The sequence below is a fragment of the Pseudorca crassidens genome, chromosome 20 (assembly GCF_039906515.1).
Source record: "Pseudorca crassidens isolate mPseCra1 chromosome 20, mPseCra1.hap1, whole genome shotgun sequence".
In the NCBI taxonomy this organism is placed as follows: Eukaryota; Metazoa; Chordata; class Mammalia; order Artiodactyla; family Delphinidae; genus Pseudorca; species Pseudorca crassidens.
The window spans coordinates 35265174-35286924 of record NC_090315.1 but is presented as its reverse complement, the minus strand read 5'-3'; the positions used below and the strand labels follow the sequence as shown (position 1 = coordinate 35286924).

The window sequence follows — 21751 nt, the reverse complement described above, 5'->3', positions numbered from 1 at the left end:
TTCTCCTCCTTGGTATCTTTGGGGTTTTTTTTGTTTGTTTGGTACGCGGGCCTCTCACTGTTTGTGGCCTCTCCCGTCGCGGAGCACAGGCTCCGGACGCGCAGGCTCAGCGGCCATGGCTCACGGGCCCAGCCGCTCCGCGGCATGTAGGATCTTCCCAGACCGGGGCACGAACCCGCGTCCCCTGCATCGGCAGGCGGACTCTCAGCCACTGCGCCAGCAGGAAAGCCCCTCCTCCTCGGTATCTTTGGAGTGCTTTTCTGGTGGGGATGCCTCATTATTTGCGTAGGCTCTGATCTCTTGCTTCCTGATATTTTACAGGTGGGTCATCAAGGCCAGCACTGTCCAACAGAAGCATAACACAAGCCACATACACAAGTAAAATTTTCTACTAGCAACATCGAAAAAGAAAATAGAAACAGATGACATTCATTTTAACAATATGTTTTAACACAACATAGCCAAAGTATTATCACTTTAACATATCAATATTAAAAGTTAATAAGAAAATAGAGTTGACCCTTGAACGACATGGAGGTTAGGGGTGCTGACCTTCCCCACGGTCAAAAATCCGTGTATAGGGCTTCCCTGGTGGCGCAGACTTTACCGCCTCAGCCAGCTGAGCCCCACACCCACTTTCTCTTCTCCAAGAGTTCCCTCTTGCCAGACTCTCATTGGACCAACTGGAATCATGTGTTCATTTCTGAACCAATCACTGTGTAGCTAGGTGAATGGAACTGACTGATTGGTCAGACCTGAGTCACAAGCCTATTTCCCCCCAACATGGTAGGAGAGTAGAGTCCACTTCACGTGACCTGCCTGGACAGAGAGTGGGGTAGGGGTTGTTTCCAATGGAAAATCAGGGGGCTGGTACCAGAAGAGCGGGGTGGGGAGCGGGAGAGGGAGAGGTGAGTGGTGGGAGTGGGAGGTGGCCAGAGCAGGGGTGGGATTGAATCAGAAGGGGCTCCCAAAGAGTAGTGGAGCATCAGGTCAAAGAGGAAAGCCATAATGTGGTCCTGCGGAAATGTTTAACATCTTTGATGACTTGCATCGCACCTGCCCATGACGACGGACGACAACCTTTGTGCTGGAGCCAGCCGGTAGGTTGGTGGACTGCAGGAATCGGGAGTGGGGAGGGGCCAGGGTGGCGGTGGGGACTCAGGGCAGCCCTGTTTAGCAATTGGTACAGCAGTACTTTACTCCGTCGACAGGGCTGTGGTCACAGGGAGGGAACCAGGGTAATAACCTGAGTTATCCCTAGACCTCAGACACCACGTCCCGCTTCACCCCTGCACTGAGTACTCAGCCCACCCTGAGAGAAAGCCCTGGGCTTGTGGAGCCCTGAGCAGAACACCAAAACGTTTTAGCCAAAAGAGGCAGAGCGGATGGGGCCTGCGAGAGGTCTGGAGGTCCCTGAGCCCCAGATGGACAAAAGGAACTGATGTGTCAATGCAGAGAGCTGGGCGTGTGAGTCTGAGCTGAAGCCTCAGGGGAAGGCAAGGAGTCATAAATGGTCTCACCTGAGGAAGCTTCCTGAGCTCCACCTGAGACGGACAGAAAACTGACTTGAAGAGCCCAGGGAATTGACCCGCCCATCCGTCCATCCATCCATTTGTCCGTTCATCCACTCATGCAGTACTTATGTATCAAGTTCCTGCTACGTGACAGGTACTGTACTATCTGCTGGGAATACCTGGTGAACAAGATGGCCACGGTTCCTGACTTCACAAGAGCACAGAGCCTAGTGGGAGAGAAACGTGATCATCAAATAAGCCAGTGAATAAGCACAGTAACTTTGCATCTGTCAGAAGGAGGCCAGATTGAAAGTGAGTGGGAGGTGGGGTGAGGGGCTATTTTCACCCTGGGGCTGACCTGGGGATGATGAAAGGAGCCAGCCCTGCATGAGCTGGGGGAAGATGGCTCTGCATGGAGGAAACAGAAAGCGAAAAGGCCCCGAGGAGGAATGTGCTTTGTGGATTGAAGGAACAGAAAGATGTGGGCAGGGAGCTGGAAGTGGGAGATGAGGCTGGAGAGGGGAGCAAAGCTGGCTCAAAGGGGGCAGTCAGGATATTACGGTTGTCGGGATGGCCCTATAGACACTACTTCTGCAAAGTCAGTTTGACAGGTGGGCACTTGCTCCACAATATTCAGCAGGTGCAAGAAATGGTACACTGGGGACAAACAGCAATGTAGGTGATGGTGTGAGACAGCACCGTCAAGCTGGGAACTGGGGAGATGGCCAAGACTGACCCCAAGGCCGTGCAGGATCTCACTTCGGTGGTGCAGACACCTCTGCAACAGATGCAAGATAAATTTCAGACCATGTCCGACCAGATCATTGGAAGAATTGATGACATGAGCAGTCGCATGGATGACCTGGAGAAAAATATCACAGACCTCATGACACAGGCTGGGGTGGAAGAGCTGGACGGTGAAAACAAGATCCCTGCCACACAGAAGAGCTGAAGGTTGCTCATCTGCACTGGAATCTGGAACAACCTTTTTACAAGCCAAGAGAAGACGATGGTCTACTACTATGTGTCGACAGGTTTTATATTATAAAGTGTGCATTCTTCTTACCATATACTATAGAGTTAATTTATAGAGTGATTTCCCTCCCGTGCCCCCCACGTTTCCTGAACACGGTAACTTCATATCTTGGACCTTGGTCACTTGTGCTATTAAACACTAATACTTTGGCAGTCCCTGGGGGGGAAAAAGGAAGAAATGGTACATTGCTTTATTTTTCTAGGCTAACATTTAAAGCATTTATTCTATTCCAGGAACTCTAAATGTTGAGCATGTATTAACTCTTCAATCTATACAACCCTTTGAGGCAGATACTATTCCTAAATTCATTTTACAGATTGGGAAACTGAGGAACAGAGGGACAGAGAGGCTAAGTAACTCCCGATGGTCACAGAACTAGCAGAAACAAGATTTCAACTCAGGTGTTTCCAGAATCCACACACTGAGATGCTCAGCCATGCTGCCTCAAGTCAAAATTGCCTCTACACCTCTTGCTTATCAGAGTGGCGTGCTACAGAGTCTCCCCCATTCCTGGGGTTCTCTTTCTAGGGTGATCAAAGGCCTTGGGGGCATGATAAAAAGTCTACAGAACTTGGAAGTGAGCTTCTGGCCTTTGGTCCATTCTGGTCACCACTGTCCACATGATCCATTCAAAATCAGGGAACTGGGTTGCCCAACTCTCCACACCAAGGGGGGATCTGAGGTCTTTGGCTCTGGCTCCAGAGGGACCAAGCAGTTCCTATCCCACCCCATCAGAGATCCACACCTGCTTCATCCGCTTCACCCCTGAGGTCCCCCCTCAGTGCATCAGGATGCCCAAACCAGGCCTTGGCAGGGATCCACTACTGGCGCCTGATGGCTTCTGTCCCTGAACCTTGGCCAAGGAAATCAGAGCCTGAGGCACAAAAGCTTGGCCTTGCCACTTGGACTGGCTTGCTGGGAAAAGCCTACCCTTTCTTTTAAGTCTCCTCCAATAATGAAAACAACTAAAATTAACGTCTCCAAATCCAGCGTGCCACCTTAGTTGGCAAGCCCTCATGGCTTTTGCTTTTAAAAAGAAACAATGTAAATAAAGTACCTGTCACAGTTCTAGGCTCAGAATAGTCCTAGGCTCAGAATAGTTCTCAAGAAGGAGTATTGAAAAAAAGAGTATTAAGCCAGAAAAATCAGGTTCCACTTATCATGTGTGTGACTCTGGGTAAGTTACTTTGGCCTCTCTGAGCCTCATTTTCCTCATCTGTAAATGGAGGTAATGATATTCGGTGTTGTGGTGATGTTATGAACATTAAGTGAAATAATGGATGTAAAGGAGGCATTTGCTAAAACTCAGCTTCCTGCCACTCTTTTCCCAAGCAGAGGTGGGTATGTGTGCCAAGGTCACAGGGATGCTAGGATTCCCCCTTTCAGGCCCCTGGGCTGGCTGAGCACCAGGTCCCCACAGGGACTGACTCCATCTGTCCCTATTAGGGCTGAGCAGTTCCGTGCCGGGACTTCCCCAGTTGCTGGTAGACTTTCCAGGCTGAGCTCAGGGGACTTTCCTCTTCCAACCTGGACAAATGCCCAGAGTGGAAAATGAGTGAGGTCTGTCCCTTGAGGATCCATCGTTGGTGTCTAGGCTGCTGATAAGGGGGAAATGGAACAAACAGGAATAGTGGTCCTTTCCCATTTTTGGTCTTGGGGGTCTGAAGCTGGAATGGGATCCCGAAATGGCTTCCTCCATGCCACAGATCTGGCACCTGAAAGGTGTCAGGGGAGGACAGCTGACCATCCACCCAAACGCAGGAGGTAGGGCTGAGTGGGGCCTCAGCACCTCCATCCAATGAGCACTTTCTCCCAGCCAGGCCAGGAGGGGAGCAGGCAGAGAGGGTCTGGCTTGGGCTCCAGCTCTGGGCTTGCCACTGTTTTCTTACCTCTAAAACGATGCGCCCATAGAAAGGTTGGTGGTGTACGGCATGAGGGGAGGGTTCCAGAGGTGGAGAGCACAGGGCTTCTGCCCCAAAGAGGATGTTGGCAAATCACTCAGCCTGTGTGAGCCTGAGCTCCCTGGAGTAGGAGTAGGAAGCAGCTCCTGCCCACAGCACTGATCTCAAAGGGCAGTTGTGAGCATCGGATAACCTCTATGATCTTGGTGACTTTCTGTTGCATCCCTGCATCCCCTCTCTCCACATTCGCGCGCGCGCGCACGCGCGCACACACACACACACACACACACACACACACACACACACACACATCCCCCAGCCACATCCTGAATCTTGAAGTTGACCACCTTTTGCATCTCCACTTCCCTGGTCCAGCCACCATCATCTCTCATCCTCCTTTCCATGGCCTTCTCCCTGGACTCTTGATTTTTCTCTTGCCTCTCATGTCCTTTCTCCTACAGCAGCCAAAGGGATCATTTTGAAAGGCCAACTGAATCATGTCACTCGCCTGCTTTTAAACACTCCAGTGACTCCAACACACACAGAAGAAAAGCCAAACTCCTCTTCCTGGCATCCCAGCCATGTGTGATATGGACTTCAGCCTCCTGCCACCCATACCCTTGCCCCATTGGCCTTGCTGCCCCTCCAACAGACCGCAGCCCCTCCCTGACTCAGGACCTTTGCACTGGCTATGCCTCCCACCTGGAACACTGCTACTCCCGGCTTTGACTGTACTCGTCTCTCCCTTTGGAACTCATTGTCACCTCCTCTGAGAGTGGCCCTCCCTGACCACCCTTCCTATGAGAGCCCCTAGTCACTCTTTTTTTTTCTTTTCATACATCTTTATTGGAGTATAATTGCTTTACAATGTTGTGTTAGTTTCTGCTGTACAACAAAGTGAATCAGCTATAAGATATATCCCCATAACCCCATCTCCCCTCCCTATCGCACCCCTCTAGGTCATCACAAAGCACTGAGCTGTAGCTATCTGTTTTACATTTGGTAGTGTATATATGTCAGTGCTACTCTCTCACTTCGTCCCAGCTTCCCCTTCCCCCACTGTGTCCTCAAGTCCGTTCTCTACGTCTGTATCTTTATTCTTGCCCTGCCACTAGGTCCATCAGTACCATTTTTTATGGTGGGAGCCCCTAGTCACTTTTTTTTTTTTTGGTGGGGAGGCTGCGTTGGGTCTTTGTTGCTGCACAGGCTTTCTCTAGTTGTGGTGAGCGGGGAGCTACTCTTCACTGGGGTGCGCGGGCTTCTCATTTCAGTGGCGCCTCTTATTGGGGACCACAGGCTCTAGGCGCGCAGGCTTCAGCAGTTGCAGCACGTGGGCCCTAGAGCGCTTGGGCTTCAATAGTAGCATCATGCAAACTCAGTAGTTGTGGCTCATGGGCTCCGCCGCATGTGGGATCTTCCTCGACCAGTGATCGAACCCATGTTCCCTGCATTGGCAGGCAGATTTTAACCACTGCGCCACCAGGGAAGTCCCCCTAGTCACCCTTGATCACTATTAAAAGAGACTTTTTTTAAGGTAAAATCGTGATTCTCACATAATTATAAAATGAACACAAGTCAAAGATTTCATCTAACTCAGTAATTTGTGGGGAAACCAGTAAGATGTTACAACCGACTCAAAGGACATACATATATTTGCAATCACAAATGGATTTATAATACAGATGTAAAAATGGTCAATATCCACAGGGCAGTAATTAATTGCATTCCACTCCAACAAAATCCACTTGCATTTCCGTGAATAAGAATCATTTGTATATAGAAGTAATGAAAGGTGCAGGCCCTTGAGAATCAGCCAGCCAGGACTGGTGCCCCAAACAGGACACCCAGTTATCTTTCTTGGCCTATTTCAAAGTCTCTTGCAAGTTTCCTGGCAACCTCTTTCTTGCACTTAGCAGAACCTTTAACCTTTTCTTTCTTTTTCTTTTTCTTTCTTTTTTTTTTTTTTTTTTTGCCATTTTACCTTTCACGTATTTCTTATCTTTCTCCCTTCGCCCCAGGCTTGAATGTGTCTTAAGGGCGGAAATTCTGTTTTGTATGCAAGCCTCCCCGAAATCCCGTGGAGAAAGGTACCCTCGCGACCTGAGGTCTTCTGGTCCCTGGGCAGAGCCAGCGCGTGGGTAAGTCTGGGGCTAGGGAGGAGACGTGAATCACGAAATGACGCACTGCGGGAAGGAGGAGGCGAGGGACGGATTAATCCGGGGACGTTCCCTGCACGCCAACTGCGTGCCAAGCAAGGTTTGCGAACTAGGAACACGGTCAGGAAAAAGGGTGGATCCGGCTGTGCCGCTGCAGGACTCGGTGTAACCTGGAGCCTGAGTGAATGAGTTAAACACACATCGGAACAGGCAAGAGGGCATGTATGCAGAAATGCAAGGGTACTTACAGATATGCAAGAATCAAAGCTGATGTGATTAGTAAATGCATGAATGCAGAATGAATGCCTGTCGGCGGCACGAACGCACACGGGTCGAAGTAATAGTCCTCGGTCTCTCCGCCGTTCAGTGTCCACCACACCGCGCGCGCCCTCTGCCGCTGCCCAGGCGCCTAGTTCTGCACCTTCTCGTTCCGTCTCGCTCCTCCCCTTCGAGTCAACGCCAGTATCTAGCTCCTCCCAACGCAGGGAGGAGAACAAGACAGTTCCCGTGGTTCGGTACGCATGCGCACACTAGAGCCAATTTTGAAGGGGACTGCTCGGAGAGACGTATGCCAGTAGTCAGGATGGCCGAGCGGTCTAAGGCGCTGCGTTCAGGTCGCAGTCTCCCCTGGAGGCGTGGGTTCGAATCCCACTTCTGACAAACCTACAGTTTTCTTTCTTTTTTTTTTTTGCTTTTCACGTAAAGTGGCACATCAAATAGGTAATACTATTAATCTTTTTACGAAACAAGTATTTCCTTTTTAAAAGGTGTTTTTTTTCTTAATGATATTTATTTGACTTTTGGAATGTAAAAGAGAAAGATCCGATCTGAAACCGCAAAGGCACTCTCCTTAGACCCTGGAACAGGAAAAGAGAAAAAGGAGAAGATTGTCAGAAGTGGGATTCGAACCCACGCCTCCAGGGGAGACTGCGACCTGAACGCAGCGCCTTAGACCGCTCGGCCATCCTGACTCTTGCAAGCGTTTTTGTGGCATCTTTTTTAGTGCACTGTATGGTGCGACGCGGTTTGGGAATTATCCAAATAATTTTGAGGTCCCTGGTAGCTCCAGATCCAACCACACAGCCCCTCGTCATCCGCAATCAATAACCACCCGCGTTGCCAAGATTTACCGTTATCCTTAATCTGGTTCAGTCTTTTTATGACTTACATGTTTTAAATGGAAACACTAGCCTGAACTGAAAATGAAAATTAGTTTCTCTTGCCATCAATAGAAAATAACTATAAAAATAAATACTATGGAAATGAAACTATATTATTAAATTCTAGTCACTTGCCAACGCTCGGAACCTGAAGTTTTGACATTATTTTTAATGACAAATACTATCGAAAGGGTCGAGACTATTGTTGAGCCCCTGGGGGAAGTGAGTAGGGGGTCTACATGATTCTTTTTGGAAGGGGGTGTGCTCGGTTATGGACTTTGCCATGGGCTCCTCCATGGATGGGAAGACACGGGCAATGGGATCCCATTCCACAAGTGTTTAGCTGAAGTCTCATCAAGAGAAAGTTGGCTTTTATACCTTTTTGTAAACTGGCCAAGGACAAAGCTGGAGGATGTTAAACGTGGAGGAGAGATAATTTATGTCTGTAAAAGCCTCATGTGTACAAGGGATTTAGATTGTGTCTGTTGATCCTTGCTCCAAGAACTGGGGCTTGAGGTGGGCATGCAATGGGTGGGAGGTTACCACGGAGGAAGGTTTCCACAGAAGAAAGAGCTTGCTGGAAAGAAAACAGGGTGCCTGTGTAGATAGTGATATCCCCATCATTGGAGGCATTCAAGACGAGGCTGGACATTCACTGGCAGAAAAACTGGTAAAGGGATTTGACAGTGCCTGTTTCTTATTGCTGCTGTAACAAATTACTACTAACTTAGAGACTTAAAACCACACCATTTATTATCTTATAGTTCTGGAGGTCAACACTGTGTTCCTTCTGGAGTCTCTAGGGGATATCCATTTCCTTTCCTTTTCCAGCTTCTAAAGACCACCACATTCCTTGGCTCATATCCCCACATCACTCCACCTTCTGCTTCTGTCTTCACGATGCCTTCTCTGACTCTGACCCTCCTGTCTAACCTCTTATTCTCACTTAACGCAAGTTTGTGTGCCCAAAGCACAGTGAGGCCAAACACACCTGAACATCAGAGTTTGGAGCAGAGAAAGACTTATTGCCAGGGCCATGCAAGGAGAACGGGTGGCTTGTGCTCAAAAGGCCGGAACTCCCCCATGGGTTTCAGGGAAGAAGGTTTTATACGGAAATTTGGGAGGCGGGGGGGGGAGGGCTGCAGGGTGTGTAACCTTCCTTTAGTTGGCGGTGAGGTAACAGTGTGGTGTTCTAAGAATCTCAATCATCAGCCTTCCGGTTCCACCCAGTCTGGGGTCCCAGTGCTTGTACTGAGCCTGAAGTTACCATCCTCTACCTGGGCAGGGGCCTTAGTTCCTATAGAAGAACTCAGAGATGTATGTCAGGTTTTCCTTACGTCCCCCCAGGAGGAACCAGGAGCAGGCCCCATGGCTGCACTATCGTTTCTTTCTGTATTCCCTCACTCTACTTACTAATTGAATCTGCCCTTTGGAACTCAGAGAAGGTATTGGAGGTGGAAACCTTTTTCCCACAAACAAGAGATGGGGAGTACAGAAAGGCCTTTGTACTTGGGAAGGCCCCACAGGGTCCTGTACAGTTTCAATTCTTCCTTTTCTTTGATACTCCTCAGTCTTCAGGGGAACAGATGTTGAATAGAGAGGTTAATCATAAACTTGGTAGAGGAACTTGGTTTTAGGGGAACTTGGTTTCATGATAAAGATGCTTGTATTTACACTGGGTCCATCCTGATAATCCAGAGTAATCTCCCTGTTTCAAAATACTTAATTTAGCCATATCTGCACAATCCCTTTAATCATGTAAAGTAATATATTCACAGGCTTCAGAAATTGGAGGTAATTATCTTTGGTGAGGCAGCCTTTGTGTGTTTGAGGGGGGAAGAGGCAGGGTGAGAGAGAGACTTGTATATTTAAATTTTTGTATCATGTGCGTATATTCTCTGGTCAAAAATAAATATGATTTCACCAGGTGATCAAGGTCAACATCAATAGTGATAAGTCAGATTGATAGTTTGTCAGATTGATTTGATGTGCCCTTAAATGGCACTTGGCCCCTGTAGACTTCCTCCCCAAAACACAATTACTCTGAGTCTAATCATGAGAAACATCAGACAAATCCCAATTTAAGAGCATTCTACAAAATACCTGAGTAGTGCTTCTCAAAACTAGCAAGGTCATCAAACACGAGGAAAGTCTAAGAAACTGTCACAGGTAAGCGTAAGAAAAGACATCACTAGTAAATATAATCTGGTATCCTGGATAGGATCCTGGAACAGTAAAAGGACATTAGGGGAAAACTGAAAAAATCTGAATGAGGTATGGACCTTAATAATAATGTATCAATGTTGGCTCATTAATTATGATAAATATACCATACTATAACTGAGCAGGACTCTAAGGGGCCTTCCCAGGACAGACCCCTCCCCCATATCCTCTGCTTTAGCTCCTCTCTGAAGTACATAGATAATAGTATCTGGTACACATTTCCTGAGTTGTTTTACTGATGCTAAAACCACCACCAAATGGAAGAAATTAACTACTTGATGATCATGAGCATGTAGCCCCCAGACCTATCGGCACCTAAGGATTGATAATGTTAATCCCTGTGACATCACCCTGTTACCTCACCATAAACCAATCAGAGAATTGTGCACGAGCTGATTGCATAACCTGGGACACCCCATCCTCACTTTGCTTTTAAAGCTGCCTCACTGAAACCCATTGGGGAAATTCAGGCTTTCTGAGCATTAGCTGCTCTGGGCTCCTTGCTTGGCGTCCTGCAATAAACGCTGCACTTTCCTTCACCACAACCCACGGTCAGTAGATTGGCTTTACTGCACACGGGTGAGCAGACACAAGTTTGGTTCAGTAGCACTACTAATGCAAGATATTAATAACAGAGGAAAGTGCGTGTGGGGTATAAGTGAACTCTCTGTACTCTTTGCAATAATTCTGTAAATCTGAAACTATTCTGAAAAGTTTAAAACTCTTAAAAATAATACAATTTCATAGATTATATATTAATAAAACATAAACTGTAAAATATATAACTACATTGTTTATACATTTATATTATATATAAAATTATTTATTTAAAAAATATATATAACAAAATGTGTCTATAAAGTCTCAGAGGCCATAAAAAATCTGGATCTGTGATTATCTCTGGATGGATGGTGGTATTTATTGTGATTTTTTTCTCATCAGTTACCTGCATTTGATATTTGTATAATGAACATAGATGACTTGGGTAATTCTTTTTTAATTAAAAAACTGTCAGGGAAAAAAAAAAAACTGTCAGGAAAAATTGGAGAAGGCTTTGGAAAAGGCAAAAAGATTCTTGGATGTTCTTTCAAAGGAATATTAGGTGTTGTCTACAGCTGTGCTGTCTAACACAGAAGCCACTAACCACGTGTAGCTACCGAGCACTTGAGACGTTTTGCAATCTTGGTATGAAAAAAAGAATGCAAAATATCTCAGTAATAATGTTTACATGTTTAAATGATAATATTTTGAATATATTGGGTTAAATGTGATATATTATTTTTAATTGTTTAAAATTCAGTTCATAAGTATGCAAACAAATCTTGTCTGGTAAAATGGAATTGATTCCGTCTTCGGCAGGGGCCAGTTTTGCATTTATTAGCAAATTCATTTCAGCATTCCTGACTATGAGAGATATGTACATATATATATATATGCATATATGTGTGTGTACTACGCAGTTCACTGGTATTAACTACACATATTGTACAAACATCACCACCGTCCTTCTCCAGTACTCTTTTCATCTTGCAAAACTGAGACTCTATACCCATTAAACAATAACCCTCCATTCCCTCCTCCCCCAACCCTTGGCAACCACCATTCTACTTTTTTTTTTTTTTTTTTTTGCCACACCACGCAGCTTGCAGGATCTTAGTTAGTTCCCCAACCAGGGATTGAACCTGTGCAGCCTGGCAGTGAAATCATGGAGTGCTAACCACTGGACCACCAGGGAATTCCCTATCTATTCATTTGATTACTCTAGGTACCTCATATAAGTGGAATCATATAATACTTGTCCTTTTGTGACTGACCTATTTCATTTAGGATGTCTTCAAGGTTTATCCATGTTGTAGCATGTGTCAGAATTTCCTTCCTTTTTAAGGCTGAATAATATTCCATTGTACATATATACTACATTTTGCTATCCATTCACCCATCAGTAAACACTTGGGTTGCTTCCATGTTTTAACTATTGTGAATAATGCTGCTATGAGCATGGCTGTATAAATATCTCTTCAAGATCCTGCTTTCAATTCTCTTGCATATAGTGTACCCAGAAGTAGAATCTCTGGATCATATGGTAATTCTATTTTTATTTCTTTGAGGAACTGCCATACTGTTTCCACTGCACAATGTTTTTTGCATTTTACTTTAAAAATGTATCCTTTGGGCTTCCCTGGTGGCTCAGTGGTTGAGAATCTGCCTGCCGATGCAGGGGACGCGGGTTCGTGCCCCGGTCCGGGAAGATCCCACATGCCGTGGAGCGGCTAGGCCCGTGAGCCATGGCCAAAAAAAAAAAAAAAAAATGTATCCTTTAACAAAACGTTCTCAACATCCAGGAGGAGAATAGAAGGATGACCCATCTACAGATGGATACTTAACTACAACATCTACAGAACATCGTATATAATTAGGATATGCCAATTTCCTGTTGAGCAAAGGAGGAGAAAAAGAAAAATCGGGGCAGTGGTGGGGGTGATGGAGATGGTGAAGCTTGGTGTCCTAGAGAAGAGGTTTCAGGAAGGGTCCTGGAACTGTGGGCATGGGTGGGAAGGGCCAAGGGAGGATGGAAGATGGAGGCAGTTCCCAGAAGCAGGGCCCTGGGCCAGAGTGGGGTGAGGGACAGTGTTGATGCCCCTATGGCTATAGCTGGATCTTGCACCATTGGAAGGGAGGCTGAAGAAACTGACAGTGTTCCTTCTTCTAGTGGTTGCTTCTCATATGTCACCTCCTCCAGGAAGCCTTCCCTGATACTTCTTTCCTTTGACTAGGTATTTTGGCTTCCTCTATGTTCCCACAACTCCCGGGCTGACCCCTCACAGCACTGGAATTGGAATGGCCTCTCTAGGTGTCTTCCTGCCCCTGAGGCTGAGCTCTTCAAAAAGGCAGAGATTGCAAGTCTCATTTGCCCATGAATTCCCAGGGCCTAGGACACAAAAATGTGGAGAAGGAGCTAACTGAGTACACGCTGAATAATGAATGAATGATACAACAGGATGGGGAGGGCCAGGGGGCAGGAATTCCTGGAAATGCCACTCCAGACCTCCTCGTGCATCTGGCACATGGACAGCATGGAGTCAGTCCACCCAAGCCCTGGCCTGGCCATCTCTCTCAGGAACATGAGTTGTGGATCCCTGAACAAATAGTTAATCTTGATGTCCTCTCTCTGGAGCTCTGACCTCCCATCCCACACAAGCTCTGTCCCAATCCTAATGGGCTGAAGGGGCCAGGCAGGGAAAATGACCAAACCGTGTGACCAACCTATGCCTCATTCTGGGCAAATCAGTAACTGGCCCAGAGGTTGGCAGGCTCATGCCAGCATCCCACCCACTCTGTCCATACTTCAGCTGCATCTCTCAACACAGAGACTTGCTCACAAAGGCCATCAGCCCACACCAGTCTGCATGCCCAGCCTTCGCTCTTGTACATCCACCTAGAACACCTCCTTCTCAAATGGCTCTTTTCAAGGCTCTGTTCAAATGGCACCTCCGCCCTGAAGGCCTCACGTCTTCTCCTACCCCAGGAGGTTCAGGCCTGGCGGCATTGCATAGACTGGCGTTTGCCTAGAAGTAATAGAGCCCCCTCTCCCTAAAGCTGTCGCTCTGTGATCTTCATGCGCACCCAGTTGCAGCCTGCTCCTCGGATGCACCCCCAGGGGGATGCGCAGTGAGTGACAAGAGGAGCCACCTGGCCCCTGGTCACGTTGCTCATGTACATCTTGAGCTAACTCTCATCCGTCTCTGAGATGGACAGACGTTCCAGCAGTGCCAGGAGGGCATTGGACAAGATCACTCTTCCCCAAACTTCAGGCATTTATTACCCTATTTTCCCCTATCTACATATCACTGTGCACCTAAAAAAATTTTTTAATTAGTTATTATTAGTATTATTATTTTTTTTTTGGCTGCGCAACATGTGGGATCTTAGTTCCCCGACCAGGGATCGCACCTGGGCCCTTGGCAGTCCTAACCACTGGCCCACGAGGGAATTCCCTGTACACTTAAAATTTTTTTTCTTTAATTGTGATAAGATACATATAACAAAATTTACCATTTGTAAGTGTACGGTTCTATGGCATTCACTGCTATGCAACCATCACCACATTCCATCTCCAGAATTTTTTCATCTTCTCCAACTGAAACTCTGTCCCATCAAACCATAACTCCCCATTCCTCTCTTCCTGAAGTCCCTGGCAATCAACATTCCATTTTCTCTTTCTATGGGTTTGACTGCTTTTCTTTCTTTCTTTCTTTCTTTTTAAATATTTATTTATTTATTTGGCTTCATTGGGTCTTAGTTGCAGCACACAGGCTTCTCTCTAGTTGTGGCACACGCGTTAGTTCCCCGACCAGGGATCGAACCCACTTCCCCTGCATTGGGAGGTGGATTCTTAACCACTGGACCACCAAGGAAGTCCCTGTTTTGTTTTTTGATAGCAGCCATCCTAATAAATGTGGGGTGATATCTCACTGTGGTTTTGATTTGCATTTCCTTAATGATTAGTGGTGTTGAGCATCTTTTCGTATGCTTGTTGGCCATTTGTATATCTTCTTTGGAGAAATGTCTATTCAAGTCCTTTGGCCATTTTTAAAATCAGTTTTGTTGTTATTGTTATTGAGTTGTAGGGGTTCTTTATATGTTCTGGAAGTTAGCCTCTTTTTAGATTTAGATATATGATTGGTAAATATTTTCTCCCTTAGGTTGCCTTTTCACTCTATTTAACTGTGTCCTTTGATGCAGGAAGTTTTCATTTTGATGTAATACAATTTATCTATTTTCACTTTTGTTGCTTGTGTTTTTGGTGTCAAATCCTAGAAATCATTGCCAAACCCAACATCATGAAGCTTTTTTTTTTTTTTGGCTACGTTGGGCCTTCGTTGCTGCGGGTGGGCTTTCTCTAGTTGCATCAAGCGGGGGCTACTATTCGTTGCGGTGCACGGGCTTCTCATCGCGGTGGCTTCTCTTGTTGCGGAGCACGGGCTCTCGAGCGCAGGCTTCAGTAATTGTGGCTCGCGGGCTCTAGAGCGGAGACTCACGCAGTAGTTGTGGTGCACGGGCTTATTGCTCCTCAGCATGTGGGATCTTCCCGGACCAGGGCTCGAACTTGTGTCCGCTGCATTGGCAGGCGGATTCTTAACCACTGCACCACCAGGGAAGCCCATGAAGCGTTTTCCCCTATGTTTCCTTCTATGAGTTTTATAGTTCTAGGTCTTATGTTTAAGTCTTTGATCCATTTTGAGTTAATTTTCATATATAGTATAAAGCAAGGGTCCAATTTTATTTTCTGTATGTGGATATCCAGTTTTCCCAACACCATTTGTTAAAAGATTGTCCTTTCCCCAGTGAATGGTCTTGACACCTTTGTCAAAAATCATTTGACTGTGTAAGGGGTTTTACACACTTTTTGAAAATTAAATATTTTCTTTAAGTGGACTCATTTTAACTGTAATAAATGTGTTTTTTGAAGAAACTTACAAAGACTTCTCTGGCAGCCCAGTCATTAAGACCTCGCACTTCCACTGCAAGGGACATGGGTTCGATCCTTGGTCGGGGAATTAAGATCCCGCAAGCTGCGCAGGGTGGCCAGAAAAAAAAAGATTAACAAAATTAGATGTTAAAGATATATTAGCACCAAAAAAGTCTTTCTCCTTGGCATAATCAGATTGAAAGTGAAATTAAAAACAAAGGACTCCTAATGAAGCATTTGAAGTATTTGATGACTACCCCTGGGCCATCAAAAATCATCTCACATCCCACACAAAGGTCTTTTCCAGGGGGATGCACTGCCCTCAGATCTTAAAGGGGATTCTTGTCAGTGATCCCCATTCCCCGAGCCTTTGCCACCCCTGTTTGGTACATTCTGGGCTGGGGTGGAGATGGCAATAGATTGAAAGCTGCTCTGGCCTCCACCTCCTGCTGGGGCTGGATGACAGAAGAGAGGGTAAGAAGGGGCAGAAGCGGATGGGGAGGCTGGAAATGGGAGGGGGATACTCAGGCAGGACTGCCTCTCTCAGGATCACTGCTGGGGATGAGAAGCTGTAGATGCTAGTTCTGCTGTTGCCTCTAATTCACTGGGTAAGTCACTGCCCTCTACAAATGAGTAAAACCAGTTGGTGAACAGCCTCTTTGGAAAAATGGTGCAGCCACTTTCAAAAACAGTTCTGCAATGTCTTATAAAGTTAATGATACACATACCACAGGATCCAGAAATTCTACTCCTAGATACATACCCAAGAGAAATAAAAACATGTTCACACAAAAAACCTGCATAGCAGTTTTATTCATAGCCGTCCAAACTGGAAAGAACCCAAATGTTCATCAACCAGTGAAAGGACGAAGAAATTGTGGTATATCAATACAATGGAATACATTTCTTTCTTTTTTTTTTTTTTTGCGGTATGCGGGCCTCTCACTCTGCTCCGGACGCGCAGGCTCAGCGGCCATGGCTCACGGACCCAGCCGCTCCGCGGCATGTGGGATCTTCCCGGACCGGGGCACGAACCCATGTCCCCTGCATCGGCAGGCAGACTCTCAACCACTGCGCCACCAGGGAAGCCCCATGGAATACATTTCTTAATAAAAGGAAACAATCTACCTGTATGCTCATCAACATAGATGTGTCAATGAAAAGTTAATTAATAGTCAATCTAAGAAAGAAATAGAATATTTCATCCAAGCCAATCTGAGGATATAACTAGGCAGATAGCCTTTCCAAAAGCTCTGAGGACTGACTGTTCCACCTGTTAGAGGTCAAAGCAGAGTTATATACATTTTTGAGACAAAGGGTTATGCATCACATTACGTATTGACAGTTTACACAATCGAGATCTGCATGTACAAAGCAAGTAGTGGGTCATTGTGACCCCTTACAAGATTAAGAAGGAATGTTATCTCCTATAGAGGTCTGGTTAATGCAGACACACAATACACACTAAAAGGGAGGGAGGAGAAACATACGAAAAAACATTTTGTATTTAAATTTGTCTTGTCTTGCCATAAAATATGAATTTCATTTCATCAGATGAATTTCAAAAGCTTTATGTTACACAAAAGAGCTTTTCACAAAAGACAACTGTATAAGTTTCCTCTTGCTGCTGTGACAAATTATCACAAATTCAGTGGTCTAAAACAACACATTTATTCTATTGTAGATCTGGAGTCTAAAATGAGCCTTAAGGGGCTAAATCAAAGTGTCAGCAAGGCTGGTTGCTTCTGGAGGCTTTAGGGAGAATTTGTTCCTTGCCTCTTCCACTTCTAAAAGCTACCGGCATTCCTTGGCTCCTGACTGCATCCTGTCAATCTCTATTTCTGTGCTCACATTACTGTTATCAAATCTCCCTCTGCCTCACTCTTATAAAGACATCTGTAGTTACATTTAGGGCCCACTCAGATAATCCGGGATAATCTCCTCATCTCGAAGTCTTTAATCACATCTGCAAAATCCCTATTTCCATAACAGGTAACGTTCACAGGTTCCAGGGATTAGGATGGAACATCTTGGCCTGCCACAAGTATATCATGTAAGATTCTATATGACATTCTGGAAAAGGCAAAACAACAATGACAGAAAACAGGTCAGCGGTTGCCTGGGGCCAGGGTGGAGGTCACAAAGGAACTTTTTGAGGTGATCAAAATGTTCTATATTTTAATTTTGGTCGTGGTTACATGACTGTCACATTTATCAAAATGCCACAGAGTGGGAGAAACAAAGTAGGAGAAAACAATAGCAACATACAAAAGTGACAATGGGGAGAGGGGATCCAACATATAAAAGGAGCTCCAAAAATTAAAAAACAACAACACAAACTGGGCTGCAACATTGGAGGGAGTACAGTACTCCACAAGACCGCTGTCACTTCTGACACAACTGCAGGGTTCGGGGGAGTCCCAAAACCACCCTCAGGTTCAATAATTCATTAGCTAGAAGGCCTCACAGAATGTGCTGCAAGCTGTTATACTCACAGTTACAGTATGTTACAGATAAAGAACACAGATTAAAATCAGACATGCGGTGATGGAAATGTTCTGGAATTAGACGGTGGTGATGATTCATTATAGGGAATACACTAAAACCACTGAATTGTATACTTTTTTAAAGGGTGATTTTTAAGTTCCAAAAGTGGAATGTCTGTTGTCCTCTCCCCAGGGAGTCACGGACTCCATGCATTACTTTCCCAGCACTGATGTGTGACAGTGTACATGGAGTACTGCCAACCAGGTAAACTCACCAGCTGCCTTGGTGGCCGGAGCCCTCCTTGGGATTTCATCACCTGGCCACGGTTGAGCTCAGTGTCCAACTCCTCCAGGTGGAGCTGCTTGAGCTGATGGACAGTGCCTCCACCCTAAGCAAAGATGTTTCTATCAGGCATGACGGTCCAAAGGTTTAGAGATTACCTCTCAGAAACTGAGGAAAAATGGCCAGACCACCCTTTGGGCAAATTTAATTCTTCACTACACAAAGGCAAATGATTCAAACCTTAAATTCACAGAAAAGGAAATATGAAAGGCCAATATTCAGCCACACTAGCTAAGTATTAGGAAATACAAATGGAAACAATGAGATTTTTTTTATTTTTTAAGCTCACTACATATGACCATAGGGGCATGCAAATAGTTAAGCTCACTTACTCTTTTTTTTTTTTTAATATTTATTTTTTTATTATTTTTGGCTGAGTTGGGTCTTAGTTGTTGTGTACAGGCTTAGTTACCCAACAGCATGTGGGAATCTTAGTTCCCAGACTAGGGTTCAAACCCATATCCCCTGCATTAGAAGGCGGATTCTTAACCACTGGACCACAAGCGAAGTCCCATAAACTCACTTACTCTTAATGAGGATGTCAAAAATATGGTCTTTTGGAGCAATTTGGAAGTATCTCTTTAAAAAAAAAACCTGCAAATACCCTCAATCCAGTGGTTCTGCTTTGAAGACTGGAGTTATGTGTGTACAGAGACGCATAAATAAGAAGGCTTATATAATATTGAAACCTCATAACTCAGATGGGATTCGAACCCAGCCAAAACTCAGATTAGGACTTGAACCCATGGGCTGGGACTTGAACCTACTGTCTTTTGAGATCACACACCTGGTTTCAGGACTTAACGAAGCTCAGGTTCTTTATGTCTCAGCGCAGAAGGAATTCAGGGAGAGGTAAAGTGATAGGTAAGAAGTGTATTTATTTAGAGAGATACATATTCCATAGACAGAATGCGGTCTGTCTCAAAAGGCAAGAGCAGCTCCAAAATATGGAGTGGTTAGTTTTCATGGGCTGTGTAATTTCATAGGCCAACAGGTGGGAGGATTATTCCAACTATTTTGGAGAAGGGGCGGGGATTTCCAGGATTTGGGCCACCTCCCACTTATTGGCCTTTTATGGTTAGCCTCGGAATTGTTCTGGCTCCTGTGGGTGTGTCATTTAGCATATGCTAATGATTATAATGAGTGTATAATGAGGGTCAGGGTCTACTGGAAATCAAATCTTCCGCCATCTTGGGACTAATCAGTTCTAACCAGTTTTTGTCATATCCTCAATGGCTATGTCATTCTTTTAAAGCTTGTGTCCTGCCCCTTTCCTCCTGTTTCAATATTACTTGTAATGAGGAACTGTTGGAAACCACTTACCTTTTTACCAATAAGGGAAGGGATAATGTAATAGCCCTTCCATGAAATATTATACGACATATAAAAAGAATTAGGTCAGTCTTCAGGTGCTGTCATGGAGAAATTTCCAAGATATGTTAAGTGAAAAAATCAAGTTTCAATGTATACAGTATAATCCCATTTTTTTGTAAAAATGTTTAAAAGTTACAAACAAAGCAAGTCTCTATATTTCCATATATTGTATGGTAGTGAATAACTTTACGTCCCTCCTCAAATACTCCAAAGTCTTTCCTGCCTCAGGGCCTTTGCATGTATGGTAGTTTTCTCAGCCTGGAATGCTCTTTTCCTGTCTGATTCTTAGGCATCCTTCAAGTCTCTGCTTAAATGTTTACACTTTCCCTGACCCAGCTATCTAAACGACACCCCCAAATCTCAATTATTCTTTCCCATGGCATCTTGCTTTTTCTTGTAGTAATATCATCACAATCTGTAATTATCTATTTATCTGTGCATTTGTATATCTAGAGGCGGTCTCCCCCATCAGATTCCTTGAGGGTAGGGTCTCTGCTTGGACGGCTCTCAGGGCTGTCCCCAGTGCCTGGCGCACCCAAGGTGCACACTAAACATCTGCTCAGTGCCAGAACCCCACAGCCTCACCAGCATGCTCCATCCCCACCCCAAGGGACAGCAGGCCCAGTACACAGCAGGGGCTTGGCCAGAGTAGGGAGCCTTCGTAGAATTAAGGAGAGGTGAGACAGGACAGGTGCTGCAGGTGATCTGTGTGGAGATGGCCTGCACAGACCCGAGGAGGGGGGACTAGCTCTGGGAACGGACAGACCCTCTCCTCCTCATCCCCAGCTGGCTCCCCCCCCATCCCAAGAGCCCAGGGTGACAGTGGGAGCTCTGGGTGGGCATCAGGTTCCAGCCTGGGGACAGGTTCCTTCCCACTTTTTCTGACTGGGGACGAGTGAAGTTGGTTTGGAAGAAAAGGTCGAAGGAAAAAACAATACAGTGATTGAGTCTTGCTCGCTGCCATTTGAAAGGAATGAAAGTGGGATTAACCAAAAACACAAAATCCAAACCCAAACCAAAACATCCTACTGTTTTAGAATCTGCCTCAGAAACAATGATCTTACTGTTTTCCGTGACACTGTAAAATTAAGGGTTTACCCAACAGCCTTGCTCTGCACTTGGGCTCACACAGTCTGCAGAGAGGCTGGGCTCTGGGTAATGATTTGGCAGCTGCCAAGAAGCACTCCTCATTCCCTGAGTATCTGCTGGATGTGTGGGGTGGAGAAGAGGGTCTCAGGTGCATTGGGGGTGGGGAGTGGGCGTTGAACCTCCAGCTGAGTAAATATCAAAGGGCACCTTATCTGAGAGGTCATCTTTGACCACTCTGTCTAAAAGTTGCCTCCTGGTCATCTCTGTCACACTCCTCTGTTTTATTTATTTATTGTTTTATGTTTTGGCCACACCACGTGGCATCTTATTTCAAAGACCAAGGATCGAACCCGCCCCCAGCAGTGAAAGCGGTGAGTCCTAACCACTGGACCGCCAGGGAATTCCCTGTTTTATTTTAGTTACAGGATTTGTCACTACCTGAACTTATTTTTTCTCTCCAGTTTATTGCGTGTTACCCCCAGTAGAAAGCGGGATCCAAGAAGGCCTTGAGTGGTTTTTTGCTTGCTGTATTCACATGGCCTGGGGTAGGGTCTGACATATAGTAAGGTCTCAGCAATCATTGGTTGATGAATAAATGAATCAATTATCTGTGCAGGTCGATATGGCCTGAGGGATGTGTGTGTGTTTCAGGGTGCAAGTGGAGCAACGAAACCGTAAGTCCAACATCATCTCCCACCTTCTGACACCTTCACCGCCATCCCCCACCCCTGGCGTGGCAGGAGCTTTCCGTGCAGTATTTCATTTATTTTGCACAGCGGCTCTGTGGAGTGAGGTCCATTTATATCCCTATTATTGCAGACGAGGAAACTGAGGCTCAGCGATCTTCTAAGTTACTGCTCAATCAGTTCAGAAGAGAAAACCACATCAACTGAGTCATAAAAGGGCCTCCCCCTTCCACGCACACCCACAATTTATCCAGACCCTCCCCTCCAGGATGCTCGGTCACCCGGGACTCCTTGGGAGTCTCTGCACAGGGAT

The 21751-nt window shown here is 45.7% G+C and overlaps 1 protein-coding gene, 2 non-coding genes and 1 pseudogene across 3 annotated transcripts in view; 2 read left to right on the top strand and 2 right to left on the bottom strand.

The window, feature by feature from the left end:
• Positions 1–7040, bottom strand: part of CCL22 (C-C motif chemokine ligand 22) — a 45372-nt gene extending 38332 nt beyond the window's left edge. Inside the window, exon 1 of the mRNA XM_067719528.1 lies at positions 6856–7040. Coding sequence (XP_067575629.1) covers positions 6856–6896 — 41 coding nt within the window. The 5' untranslated portion in view covers positions 6897–7040. The remainder of the gene's footprint in view (positions 1–6855) is intronic.
• LOC137215013 (heat shock factor-binding protein 1 pseudogene) lies at positions 2182–2517 on the top strand (annotated as a pseudogene).
• A 144-nt stretch (positions 7041–7184) lies between the features above and the next one.
• TRNAL-CAG (transfer RNA leucine (anticodon CAG)) lies at positions 7185–7267 on the top strand. The gene has a single exon. It is a non-coding gene; the product is annotated as a tRNA-Leu (tRNA).
• A 228-nt stretch (positions 7268–7495) lies between these two features.
• Positions 7496–7578, bottom strand: TRNAL-CAG (transfer RNA leucine (anticodon CAG)). Its single transcript has one exon. It is a non-coding gene; the product is annotated as a tRNA-Leu (tRNA).
• Positions 7579–21751: the final 14173 nt, after the last annotated feature.